Here is a 14,865-nt window from a genome sequence, read left to right as displayed (position 1 = left end):
TGGAAGTTTGGTTTTTTTTTATTATGAGTAATTGTCTAACAATATTAGACACCAAAGCCTAAGATAGAAATAGTCATCTTCAAGTTCTCCAAATATATAAAATGACCCTGTGGGAAATATACCAAACCATTTCTTACTGATAGGAGCATTACCTTAAGAGGAGAAAAAATATGAATTTGCGAAGTTCCTTTATCTCTTCATTCATTCCTTCAACACATATTTTTAAAGTACTTACTATGTGCCAGGAAATGTGGAGTACTGTAGGGACACAGAAGAGCACAGAAAAGATGTTGACTCTGCTCTCATGAGGATGAGAATTTAGAAGGGAAGACAGCAACAAACTAGCAGGCAGTAAGATTATATAAATATGGTAGGCAAAAAAGGAAAAGTCCAAAGAACCATGAAAAGGGAGGAGGTGGTTTTAGGAAAGTCTTCCCAGAAGTAACCATTGAGTAAAGGATTAGTTAATAGATAGTGGATGGAGGGATTGAGGGAAGATGAATCTAATGAAGAAATGACTTATGCAGAGGCACTGAGAAGGTAGCAGTACTTTTGAATTATGTAAAATGTAATTTAGAAGGTGTTGGAGTACCAGAAGGGAGGCAAGATGGCAGGAAATGAGATGGGAGAGGTTGGCAGAGGCCACACTATTTAAGGCCTTTTTAAAAAGTAAGCACAGAAGAGTATAATGTGAGAAACTCTTTCCTAGAAATAGAAAATTTGTATAAATCTACCCTATGCACAAATCTACTTGATGTGTAATTATATACACTGATGCACATAAAAAACAACAGCAGCATTCATCTTACCTGTATCCCTCTTGCTGTCCATCTGGGGAATTCTGGAGCCTAAGGAAATCTCTATGCACAGCAAGAATTTGGGCTGGTCACAAAGGGGATTTCACTATACACATTTTACAAACATGATCTATTTATTAGCATACTCACACTAATTCATTCAGTTAACAGCTACTAATTGTTTTGTCTATGTGTCAGATATGGGATGAAAGAGGGCCTGGGAAGATAGAAGGGATGAAACTAAGCAGGAGAGGTAAGGAAGATTGACCCTGAGATTGATCATCTATACCTACCAGTCATTTCACATGCATTAGTTTATTTAGTTCATCTAGAAGTTCCTTGTGGTGGGTGTTATGCGGTGCATTTTAAAGATGAGAAAACTGACATTCAAGTTTAAAAGACTTGTCTGTGTAAACCAGGATTCTAACCCAGGTCTGATTGACTCCAAACCCATTTCCTTTCCCATTATTCCATTGTGGACCCCTGCCCACAGGCCACACAACTCAGAAAGAGTTGTCTTCCTCTTTCTTAATCAGATCTGTCACTGAGTTCAATGATCACTGTGCCTCTGGACAATACTCTCATGTCAACAATTCACTTTGCCAGAGTCTGGGACAAATGGAGAAGTGGGGAGAAGGGGTCTTCCTTGGGAGCAAACAAACATGGCATAGCAAGGGAGCTGGGTATTAACAGGGGTGAGAGAGGGAGGAAAGGTTGACCTTACATCAGACTTTTCTGGGGCAGATAATGCCTTCTAAATTAAATATATTTGTTAGATAAGACTAACCCATAGACAGGAAGGAATAGGTTTGTTCCACATTATGTTCTTTCCTGCACACCCGAGTCCCCTCAGGGATGTGTCTGTTAAATCACTTAAAATCACAAAAAAGAGGGGCAAGAAGGAAGGGTAAGGATCCATCAAAACTTAATATGCACAAGAAAGAGGCAAGCCCACAATATATCAGCTCTTCAATCAACAACTGTTGATAAGCAGAGATTAGAGGAAGGTGGAGTGAACAGAGGGCAAAGGATTCCTCTCTCCTTTCATTGCCTGCAGCATAAGACTGCAGTGCTAGAGGCAGGTAAAGACATTAAAAATCTTAGAGGACTAGACTTCCTAGAAGTGGTTCTGAGTTGGGGATAGAAAGTTGGCCAGGAAAACCCCAAATATGGAGGGTGATATTGAGGGTGTCACACCCACATGGGTGCCTCTGGGAACACCTTGGTAAGCATTTGTATATTTAGAAATATTTTTCTGTTTGACTTGGTTTTTAAAAAATTAGTCTTTGGCAGAATACATTTCAATTTCTTTCTTTTGTACAATGAATAATTGCTTGGAGAGATGTGTACTCTGCAAATATCTACAGTTCATAGAGCGCTTCCTTCAACTTCTCTGATAGAGTGAAAAAGCCACAGTGACGCATGTTGTTTATCTAGTTTCCACAAAAAGACTACATGATAGCCTGTGAGGCCTACAGAGCTTAGTAAACAGACGTAACAGAGCCTTGCTCTGTTGCCTCCCCTTTACTTTCTGATGGTGCTGCAAATGACTCCTTGCCACTAACCACAGGAGTCACATCTTTTGGTTCTACTTGGGAATTTTCTACTGTCTCTTTAGCCAACAAACTTGGAGAGATTTTTATTTTCAGTGTTACATCTGAATGTCTGTTGTCATTTTCATTCCTTGATTCTGAATCATCTATACGAAATCTCCACCCTCTCTGAAGAAAAATGTGTGGTGCTGCTTTCCTCTGATGTGTGATGTCAGAGAGAACTAAATTTAACTAGGCACAATGATCCATTTTGGCCACAGCTGTTGGCCAAACACTTAAGAATCTGATGGCCAAAACTGTCCTAGGATGCCAATGTTGCCTTTAAGGATGGCAAGCCTTACTTTGCATTTAAAAATTTCCCTGAAACAAAAAGAATTGTTTGTTCACCCAGTTATGAAAGTGCATGTGCTATGTTACATGTCCCAAACCAGTGAGTTTTCAAATGTAGTTCAGAGAACTCTAGGCATTTCTAGGGGGAAGCTATACAAGAAAACCTGTACTTGAAAAATTGTCCCTTCAGGCCCTACTAGGGTTTAAGCTGAATAGCAATAAAACATAAGATAAAATGATTTTCAAAGCTGCCTGAAAATCACCAGAGCCAAGAGTATCACTTATTCTGCCTCCTTCTTAGATAATTTTTCTAGTTATCTCTTGTTCAAAGTTCATTTTTATATCTTAAATGAATTTGTGGTGTTATTCAAGGCAGAGCAATTATCATCAAATAAATCTATGGAATATCAGTGCCATACAAGTAAAAATGCAGTATTGAACCTGATTCCTTGGCCCTAAGTCGAAATTCAATGATTATAAACACAAAAAGAAGACTGTAATATGACTGAAGAAAAAAGAAAGGCTGTTGATGATTTTCATTTTCAATGATGAAGGTGATTTAACACATTATTTGTTTATTGATTCCAAACAGAAGCTGAAATGCATGAAAACCTTTTATCCACAAAGATGTTCACTGGATTGTTATTTACAATACAAAAGTTAAAAAATTGTCTAAATGTTCCTGAATAATGTAATATTTCAATAAATTATGGTATATTTTACATGTTGGATATTACAGCAGTTTAACATGACGTTCTCATAGAATTTGTAATTACATGGGGGGAGTGCTGAATATAAGGTTTTATGAACAAGAGTAGATTTAAAAAATATATACAGAATAAGACCTCACCGTGTCAGGGTTAGATTGTAGTGTAGGGCTAACCTGTAGCCTTAAGAAATAACAGTTTCGTTTTAACACTGTAGATTAAGAGATAACAGCCTTGTCCTATCAATCAAGGGAACAAAAGTTTAAGGAAAATCAACTGGTTTAGTGTTTGATTGGATTGGGGCAAAGGCACGTCTGAACTGTTTCCACCCCCATCTGGGAACTAATTCTTTGTTCTGTCCTCAGGTGATGATAAGACGATGTGGTCGGCTATAAAAACTCTGTACCCCGGCTGTTCGGACCCACACTCTGGGCAAGAGTGTTGGTCCCTATCAGTTGGCCTTGCCTCTCATTGCAAAAAATTTTGTTGTGACTGTCACTGGTGCCCGTAGCATTCTGTTTTAGAGTCGTGTGGATGCAACAACTGTATATATAAATCTCTATATTAAAAAAAGTACTGAACATAAATTCAAAAACTTTAATTGTATTTTTTCCATTCATTCAACCTTTTAGTATTTCCTATTATGAAGCTATAATATAAAGAAGACTTTATAGGGGCACCTGGGTGGCTCAGTTGGTAACACCCAACTCTTGATTTTGGCTCAGGTCATGATTTTGAGATTCATGGGATGGAGCCCCATGTTGGGCTCTGTGCTGATAGCATGGTGCATGTTTGGGATTCTCTCTCTCCCTCTCTCTCTTCCCCTCCCTCACTCACATGCATGCACTCTCTCTCAAGTAAATAAACTTAAAAAAAAAGAAAACTTTGTATTAAAAATAGGATAACTTTTGAAGGTATTAAAATAGAAAATTTCCAGTCCCTCTGCTTTTTCTTTTGTTTCACCAGCCATTCACCAAGTTACAAAGTAAAACTACTTTATTAAAAGATAGAAATCCCAGCTTTAGTTTTGGTATGGCAAGAATGTGGAGAAAAAGGAACCTTCCTGCACTGGTTGTGGGAATGCAAACTTGTGCAGCCACTGTGGAAAACAGTACGGAGTTTCCTCAAAAAATTAAAAATAGAACTACCCTATGATCCAGTAATTGCACTACTGGGTATTTACCTCCAAAATGCAAAAACACTGATTCAAAGGGATACATGCACCCCTATGTTTACTGCAACACTATTTACAACAGCCAAACTATGGAAGCAGTCAAGTGTCCATTGATAGATGAATGGATAAAGAAGAGGTAGTATAGAAGAGGTAGTATGTGCATACAATAGAATATTATCCAGCCATAAAAAAGAATGAAGTCTTGTCATTTGTGATAATATGAATAGGGCTAGAGAGTATAATGCTAAGCAAAATAAATCAGAGAAAGACAAATACCATATGATCTTACTCATATGTGGAATTTAAGAAATAAAACAAACTAGCAAAGAAAATAGAGAGAGAAACCAAGAAACAGACTATTAACTATAGAGAACAAATGGATGGTTACCAGAGGGAGCTGTGGGGGGGGGGGGGAGGGGGCGGGGAGAAGAGATGGGTGAAATAGGTGATGGGGATTAAAGAGTACACCTATTATGAGGAAAAAAAACATAAAATGAGGATAATATTGCCTGAAAAATAGAAATTCCATTATATATGGCAATTTTCATCAGGAAGAATTTTCTTTTATGGTAACTTTAATTTTTATGCATAAATACTCTTAGCATTTTCACTTACAGGGTTCTGTATTTATTAATATTTATGAAACATTCCTTTCTAGGCATTGGCAAGTCTAAAGGTTTTCTTTGGTTTGCAATCAAGAGATAAAGATTAAACCTTTAGCCAGCATAAATAACTGTCTTTAGGAAGTCCAGTAAGGGCTCAAGTCTTCCTCACACAGGAAATTTCTCCCTGTGTTGAGTGGATTTCAATTTCCCGGGATGTGCTGTGGGTGGCTGGCTCCTACCCACTCTGAGTCTCAAGGAACAGTCACCCAATCAAATCTACATCAATTCTCCCTGGAGTGATTTTATGGCTTCCAAAGGTTGCATGAATTAAGAGGCTGGCTGAGGCTTTTATGTGGAAAATGGTGATATAATTTGAAAGGTCATATTTTTTCTAACTAGTCTCACATAAAATGTGTTTTTATGAGTTCTATGATAAAGGCCTTGTGACCCAGCTGCATTAGAACCAGGCCTGGGAGGGGTGCCTCGGTGCTCAGTCAGTTAAGGGTCTGACTTCAGTTCAGGTCATGACCTCATGGTTCATGGATTCGAGTCCCATGTCAGGCTCTGTGCTGACAGCTCAGAGCCTGAAGCCTGCTTCAGATCTGTGTTTCCCTCTCTCTGCCCCTCCCCTGCTCATGCTCTGTCATTCTCTCTCTCTCTCTCAAAAATAAATAGCCATTAAAAAAAAAAAGAAGGAAAGAAAAGAAACACCTGGGAATTAAAGAACCAAGACTTTCAAGCTGCCATTGGGTCACTGGGTGGGTTTGAGCAAATTTAACAATGAGCGTTTCAATTGTCTTTTCTAAAAATTGGGGCATTATTATGCTGTAACTGATAACCAATCTATCAAAGGCCTAGAAAACAGTGTTATATGAATGCTTTGTAATGGCTATAATCTAGACATATATTTAACCTAAACCATCTTCTGAAATATTTCTACAATACTATAAATAGGATCCATTTTACAAGAACAATTGCTTTAACTGAAAAATATTTATGTCATGTAAGTAACCAGGAAGGATCACAGTGCTTTTGTATTTTGGGGTGCCTGAGTGGTTCAGTCGATTAAGCATCCGACTTCGGCTCAGGTTTGAGCCCTGTGTCAGGCTCTATGTTGACAGCTCAGAGCCTAGAGCCTGCTTCAGACTCTGTGTCTCCCTCTCTCTGTGCCCCTTCCCTGCTCGCACTCTTTCTCTCTCTCTCAAAAATAAACATTTAAAAAAAATGCTTTTGTATTTTAATTTGGTGTCTTTATTTCTAATATTTATTACTAAATTAGGACACTGGAGCTGTTTGTGTACTTAGAAAAGCATGGTGTGTTGTTTTAGTCTCTGAGTGAAATGCAAGCAGAAAGATAAACACTTAAAATGTACTGAAATTCCTACTCAAATGGGGAACATTTAGAATACATATTGTACCAGAATTAATGTGTGGTAACCAAGGTTTTTATCATTCAACATGCAGTATTCCTGTACAACATTAGCTTGGCAAATAATGAAGGCAGCTAGTTAATCATTAGTTAGCATACAGCCTTTGACTATGACCTGTACTTAAAAACAGAGATATTTATAAAAGGAAGGAATGTTGAGAGAGAAAGAAAAAGTTTTGTAAAACTACCACGTTGAACAATTTTTCTGCTACACTTTGGTACTTAGTAAATCTCGGCACTCAATTTCATCGCTCTTCAAAATTATTTTCAAGGTGAATACCTGCTCATAGAAAGCATTTTCTTATATTTGCCCAAGCAGCAGATGAGCTTAAACTGAAATACTGACACAATATTAGCCAATTTTTTCAGAAAAAGGATTCCTTAGTATATGTCTTAATATTTTTGTCCTTAAAAAAAAACAAAAAACACCTCACAATACCATGGGAGGAAATTTATATATCTGTATCTGTAACATGTAAATGTATACATAAACTTGACTTAATAAAAATATGTATATATGTGTATAAGAAAGAGATTGGAATGGAATATTCAAGAATGTTAGTGGTGCTTGTCTCCAGGTCATAAAGATAGTTTCAATTTTCTTCTTAGATCTTTCTACAGGTTTTTTTAAATACTGAGTTTTAATTTTTAGTTATACTATAATGCTTTATAGTCATACTATAAAATTCATACCTTTAAAGTATAAAATTCAGTGTATTTTAGTATATTCACAAAGTTGTGCAATCCTTACCTATCTAACTCCAAAACATTTTTACCACACCCAAAAGAGACTGTAGCCATTAGCACTCATTCTGTATTCCTCCCCACTATGCAATTTTCTGTCTTTGTGGTGTTGTCTATTATGGAAATTTCATATAAATGGAATTCATACAGTATCTGGTCTTTTGTGTCTCTTCTTTTGAACTTAGTATAATGTTTTCAAGTTTCATCTATATTGTGTAATGTATCAGTACTTCATTCCTTTTATATGGCTGAATAATATTCCATTGTGTGAATACACCACATTTTGTTTTTCCACTCATCAATTCAAGGGCACTTGGATTGTTTCTACTTATTGGCTATTACCAATAATGCTGTTATGAACATCCACTATAAGTTTGTGTAAGGATATATATGCTTCCAATTCTCTTGGGCATACACTTAGAAGTGGAATTGCCAGATCTTATGGTAACTCTATGTTTAATTTTTAGAGTAACTGCTAAATTATCTTTCACAGTGGCCACATCATTTTACAATTATATCAGCAACATTAGAGGGTTCCAATTTCTTCACATCCTTGCCAGTGCTTGTATTTTTCTGTGTTTTTAATCCCAGCCATTCTGTTGGGTGTGATGTTGTACACATTGCAGTTTTGAGTTGGAGTTCCCTAAATGGCTAATGATATTAAGCATCTTTTCATGTGCTTATTGGCCATTTTTTATGTATTGAGTAATTTCTATTCAGATCCTTTGCCCATTTTTAAAATTGGTTTGTCTTTTTGTTCTTGAGTTGTAACAGTTCTTTATATATTCTCAATAAGTGTCTTATCAGATATGAGATTTGCAAATATTTTCTTCCATTCTGTAGATTGTCTCTCAAAGGTTTCCTTTTAAGTGCAGTAGTTTTTAATTTTGATAAAATCAATTTACCTATTTTTTTTTTCTATTCGTTGTAACTTGTGCTTTTGGAGTTACTATCTAAAAGATCATTGCCTAATTTAAGGTCACAAAGATTTATGCCTATGATTTATTTTAAGAGTTTTATAGTTTTAGATCTAATATAAAGTTTTAAATTAATTTTTATTTGGAGTAGGGTAGGGATCCAACTTCATTATTTGGCATGTGGATATCCAACTGTCCCAGCACAACCTGTTGAAAAGATTATTCTTTCCTCCTTTCAACCATCTCTGCACCCCTGTGAAAAACTAATTAACTAGAAGGATTTTCTTTTTAGACTCTCAATTCTATTCCATTGATCTATACGTCCATTCGAGGCCAGTATGACACTGTGTTGATTACTGTAGTCTTATAGTATGTTTTGAAATTAGAGTGAATTCTCCAACTTTATTCTTTTTTTTCTCCGATGGTGGTGTTGGCTTTCCTCAGACCTTTGAATTTCCATATGAATTTTAGGATCAGCTTGTCAATTCCTCCAAAAAAGGAAGCTGGGATTTTGATGAGGATTGAACTCATGGATCAATTTGAAAAGTATTTCCACCTTAACCATATTTAGTCTTCCGATCCATGAACACGGGAAGTATTTCCATTTATTTATATCTTTTAAAATTTCTTTCAACAATGTTTTATACTTTTCAGTATACAAGTTTTGCATGTCTTTTGTTAAATTTATTACTATTTTATTATTTATTTTTTTAAATGTTCATTTAATTTGAGAGAGAACATGCATGTGTGAGCAGGGGAGGGGCAGAAAGAAATGGAGACAGAGAATCCCAAGCAGGCTCCACTGCCAGCGAGGAGCCTGATGCTGGGCTGGAACTCATGAACTGTGAGATCATGACTTGAGCCAAAACCAAAAGTCAGACACTTAACTAAGCCACCCAGGCACCCCTTATTATTTTTGATACTATTTTAAATGCAAATATTTTCCCAAATTTATTTTCATATTATTCATTACTGGTGTGTGGAAATATAGTTGACTTTTGCATACCTTATATATTGCAACCTTTCTGAATTCATTTATTAGCTTTAATAGTTTTTGGTGGTTTCCTTAGAATTTTCTATATATAAGATCATACCATCTGGGAACAGAAATAGTTTTACTTCTTTCTTTACAGTATGAATGCCTGTTGTTTCTTTTTCTTGCCTAATTGTTCTGACTAAAACATGAAGTGTGATGTTGAATAGAACTGATGAGAGGGGCGCCTGGGTGGCTCAGCTGGTTAAGCATCCAACTTCAGCTCATGATCTTATGGTTGTGACTTTGAGCCCCACATCAGGCTCTGGAGCCCACTTTGGATTCTGTGTCTCCTTCTCTTCCTGTCCTCCTGCTGTGTTCTCTCTCTCTCTCTCTCTCTCTCTCTCAAAAGTAAATGAATAAACATTTAAATAATTTAAAAAAAAGAACTGATGAGAGTGAAATATCTTTGTCTTATTCCTGATATCAAGAGGAAAACTTGGGGCGCCTGGGTGGCGCAGTCGGTTAAGCGTCCGACTTCAGCCAGGTCACGATCTCACGGTCCGTGAGTTCAAGCCCCGCGTCAGGCTCTGGGCTGATGGCTCGGAGCCTGGAGCCTGTTTCCGATTCTGTGTCTCCCTCTCTCTCTGCCCCTCCCCCGTTCATGCTCTGTCTCTCTCTGTCCCAAAAATAAAAAATAAAAACGTTGGAAAAAAAAAAAAAAAAAAAAAAAAAAAAAGAGGAAAACTTTGTCTTTTACCATTAAGTATGGTTAGCAGGGAGTTTTCATAGATATCCTTTATCAAGTTGAGAAATTCGCTTCTATTCTTAGTTTATTGTGTTTTTATAATCAAATGCTGTTATGTTTTGTCAAATTTTTTTTCATCTATTGAGATGATGTAGTTTTGTCTTTTATTATATTAATATGGTATATTGTCCAGAGCATAGCTGGAGAGACCTGAGCTTTCAGCTGTCTAGGTTCTAGGTAGTCAATTAAAGCAACAAGCCAAAATGAAAGTAACAGTCAGACTTTTAGTGTAAGCAAGAAACTAAACAAGAGAAAGTACTAGTTCCCCCAGTGTACTGTTTCCCCATATAATGGGAGGGAGGTCAGATATATTAATGCAGACAGGGGGATCATCTCACTGCTGAGGGAGCCCCAAACAAAAGGGTCCTGATGTTTTATGGACCCAGGGATACAGGGGAGGGAGAGAGAGAAGGGTTATTAGTGTAAAAATACTTAATATTGAGTCAGAGTTGAGAAAAGTGTTTCAACTCCCCTCCCCCTAGAAAGTGGGCTTGGCAGAGGCACCTGAGAGAGGCTTTGGCTGAGGCTCCTCCAATAAGGAGGAAAGCTCTGAATGAAAGCTCCTGAACTAAGAAAGCACATATTCATAAGAGCAAGGATGGCCAGAGGGACCTGAATCCTTTACTGCAATTCCCAGTAGAGAATGTGATACAATGGCTATGCACTAAGTGTGGTGTGTGTGTTGGTGGGGCAGCTTTTCCTAAGAGGCCTATCAGATAAAACTTTGTAATTGTTTTTAGTCAGGCCTGAAAGATCACACATAGAATTTTGGCCTGGAGCCAGACTCTTATATATTACACTGAGTAATCTTTGTATGTTAAACCAAACTTGCATTCTTGAAATAAATTCTATTTCATCTTGGTGTACAATCCTTGTTATAGGTTATTGAATTCAATGTGCTAGGTTTTGTTCATTTTTTGATGACTTTTTTGTCTACATTCATAAAAGATATTTACCTATATTTTTCCTTTCTTGTGACATCTAGTTTTGTCTAGTTTTGGTAGCAGTGTTATCTTGACCTCATAAGAAGAGTTCTGAAGTGTTTTCTAATTTGGGGGGAAGTTTGTGGAGGACTGATGTTCTTTAAGCATTTGGTAGAATTCACTAGTGAAACTATCTAATCCTATGTATTTTCCTTGTACTTATTTCTTTTCTTTTTTTTAAAATTTTTTTTAGTTTTTAGAGACAGAGAGAGTGTGAGTCGGAGAGAAGGGCAGAGGGAGAGAGAAAGAGAATCTCAAGCAGGCTCCATGCTGAGCACAGAGCCTGATGCAGGGCTCAATCCCATGACCCTAGGATCATGACCTGAACCAAAACCAAGAGTTGGACACTCAACTGACTAAGCCACCCAGGAAATTTCTGATAGCTAAATCAATTTCTTTACTTGCTATAAATGTATGCAGATATTCTATTTCTCCTTGATCAATTCTGAAAGTTGCTTTCTGAGAATGTCTATTTTATCTAGATCTTTTTCTTTCTTCTTTCTTTCTTTCCTTTCTTTCTCTTTCTTTCTTTCTTTCTTTCTTTCTTTCTTTCTTTCTTTTCTTCCTTCCTTCCTTCCTTCCTTCCTTCCTTTTCTTTCTTTCTTTCTTTCTAAGCATACACACTTATTCATAGTGATATTTCTTGTAGGGCAGGTCTGCTAGCAATAAATTCTCTGGTTTTGTGTGTCTGGGAGTATCTTCGTTTCTCCTTCATTTTTGAAGGATATTTTTTCTTGGTTGACAATCTTTTTTCTTTCAGCACTTTAAATATATTTTTCTGCTACCTTCTGGCATCTGTAGCTTCTGATGAGAGATCAACTGTTACCTTCTTGGGGGTCCCCTGTATGTATGAGTTTCTTCTCTTGTTGCTTTCAAGATTTTCTCTTTGTCTTTGACTTTCAATAGTTTTATTATGATGTATCTTGGTGTGGATCTCTTTGGTTTATCCTATTTGTAATTCAATCAGTCTCTTGGATGTGAAGATTATTTTTTAAAATCATATTTGGGAAGTTTTCAGCCATTATTTCTCCAAATATTCTGCTTCTTTGTCTCTTCTCTCCTAATACTACCATTATACCTATGTTGGTATAGTTGATGGTGTTCCACCAATTCTCTAAGGTTCTGTTCACATTCATTTGTTTTTATTTTTGTTCTATAGATGGGGTAAACTTAATTGACCTGTTTTCAAATTCACTGTTTTTCTATTTTGCCAACCCAGATCTGCTGTTGAGCATTTCTACAGAATTTTTCATTTCAGTTACTATACTTTTCAACTCCAGACTTTCTGAGTTTTTAAAAAATACTTTCTAGGTCCTTATTGATACATTTGGAGATGTTGTTCTTACACTTTCCTTTAGCTGCTCAGACATGTTTCCCTTCAGTATTTTGAACATATCTAAACTAACGGATTTAAAGCCTTTGTCTAGTAAATCTGACAACAGGAACAGTAAATTTGTCAGTACATATTCCTCAGGAGCAGCTTCTAGAGATTGTTTTGTTTTGTTTTCCCTAACTATGGGTCAATCTTGTTTCTTTGCATGCCTCATTTTTGTTGTTGTTGAAAAGTAGACATTTGCAATAATATAGTAATTCCAGAAATAATATTTCTCTGGGGGTTGGAAATCATCATAATTTAAATTCCTATGATTATGCTTACTTGGATATTGACATGAATCTTTTGGAAAGCTGCAGAAAGGACGAAGGGAAATGATGTCTTCTGGTCATGATCCACAGCCATCACAGATACCTATACAGTTAGAGTTGTATTCTTAAAATTTTGTTGGCAAATCATAACACTTTAGACTGCAGGAAATATTGATATTTAAATAGATTCTTTCCTGAATCCTGTTGTGAAGTGAGGAATTATACCTGTAATTATTTTACATAATTCAAAATTTTCACATGGGGGTTTTGTTTACATACAGTTACATCTATACCTCTTCTTAAAGCAAGCTGAAAAAGTAAAGTGTACCTTTAAGTAAGGTCTTGTGCAGGCTTTATCTACAAGGCTGATATAGACCATTGTTTATATTTCAAAGTAAACTTAAGTCAGCTTTGAATAGGTTCCAGAAAATTAGATTGCCTATGGTCTACCACTGCCATTTTCAAAGAACTTGCAAAAGTTCATTTATAGTATAGCATTTTACTGAAATTCACTTATAGTATAGCATTTGCAGGGACCAGAGACAACTCTCATTCTAGTGACACAGACACTTCATAATCTTTATATTGAGATTTTAGACCCAAACAGTTGCTTGTCCCCTAGTTCAGTCTTCTCTGGCCAGTGCTGCTTTATTTCTTTCTCTCCCAGGCATTTCTCCATGGATGAGGAAGGTATGATGACATGGCTAGCAAGTACATATTTGGGTATGATTACACTTTTTTGAATGACAAAGCATTTATTTGAGTTCTTATTCAGTGCTAGCCACTTTTCATATATTGTTCCTTTCAATCTCAAAATCCCACAAGGTAGATACTATTATTCCCATCTGACAAATCAGAAAAGTGAGACTTGGAGAAACTCAATAATTTGTCCAGGGTCACTCACCTTGGAAATGGTGAAGCCAGAAGTAAAACTGAGGATCCCTCCTACTATAATCTTCTGGAAAAAATGTGGCATCCTCCAAGGCAGAAGAAGACATAAGCTGAGAAGTCCTGACTATGGTCTGCACTTAGAGGGAACTGTGGCCCTAGTGATTGCAGTTCTATAGCACTTCTGTGTTACAGTAATGGTTCTGAGTCTTTGACATCAGATATTATGTGACATATTCTGGCTCGAGTATTTAACTGTTGGTAGAAGACCCTTCAGTACCCTCTTCTCTGATAAAAGTGATCAATCATGTTAGAAGTACATGTTAAAATGGGAAGTAAAGCAAGATTAAAGAATTATCTGAAGTAGCAGTACATTTTGTATGAGAACTGAAATAAATTTTTGTTGTTACATCACTGTGATTCTGAGTTTTTTTTAATAGAACAGCATAGGTATATCTAACCAGACTAATATAAGGATGGTAACTGCTCTTTGTATATACAGAACACCACAGACTCACCTATCCAGACTAATATAAGGATGGTAACTGCTCCTTGTATATATAGCATTCATTAATTTCACAGCATGAATTTTATAGAACAAAACTGTGACAACACAGAAGAGTGTGGAAATTGGGGCAGCATCCATTGGGTTTTAATAAAACACAATCTTCATATCCAATTTAAGCAGAGCTTTACACAAATGTGCTTAGAATAGAACTGGGATTTCCTTTTTTCCAGATCAATAAAACCCTAATTGATTGACCTTTCTGGTCTGTTTCAAAACATTGTTTTTATGTCATATCATTTATTTATTCTTGATTTTCATTTGCTTTTCCTTTGCCCAAATACTCCTGGCAGAGGAAGCCTACCATATGTTTTATGAATTCACCAATAAACTCATTCATCAGAACCACTGTTTGTTCATTATAGTCAATTCTCATGAACCCATTAGGGCAGGACCAAAGGAATAATAAACATGAATCTCAATTACATTGCCTTGGACCAACCACCCTCTCTATTCAGGTAGTTTAATGACAAAAGATGATTATTTTTTTAAATCAGTTCCTTTCATTGCAATGCCTTACTTTCACACATGATCAAATTTGAGGGTTTTCTTTTCCAGGAAAAGAAACTGAAACTTTTATATCAATTATTCCAATGGTTCCTTCATGCCTCATTAGCATCAATTATCTCCAGGAGGAAGTGTAATAGGCCTGTAAATGGTTACTGCACTACAGCTAACAGCTGGAAATGGCTATGGTTCAAGCAAACAACTGACAATAGCAAAAGGACTTTAACCTGGAAGCTTAGAA

General features: G+C 36.4%; 1 protein-coding gene across 1 annotated transcript in view; it reads right to left on the bottom strand.

Moving 5' to 3' along the window:
- Nucleotides 1-14,865, bottom strand: part of LOC125166462 (uncharacterized) — a 199,856-nt gene that overhangs the window by 103,543 nt on the left and 81,448 nt on the right. Inside the window, exon 4 of the mRNA XM_047860368.1 lies at nucleotides 12,678-12,767. Coding sequence (XP_047716324.1) covers nucleotides 12,678-12,767 — 90 coding nt within the window. The remainder of the gene's footprint in view (nucleotides 1-12,677; nucleotides 12,768-14,865) is intronic.

Source organism: Prionailurus viverrinus, chromosome B2, assembly GCF_022837055.1.
Source record: "Prionailurus viverrinus isolate Anna chromosome B2, UM_Priviv_1.0, whole genome shotgun sequence".
Taxonomy (NCBI): Eukaryota; Metazoa; Chordata; class Mammalia; order Carnivora; family Felidae; genus Prionailurus; species Prionailurus viverrinus.
The sequence above is the reverse complement of the archived record's forward strand: the minus strand, read 5'-3'. Positions and strand labels throughout refer to the sequence as shown.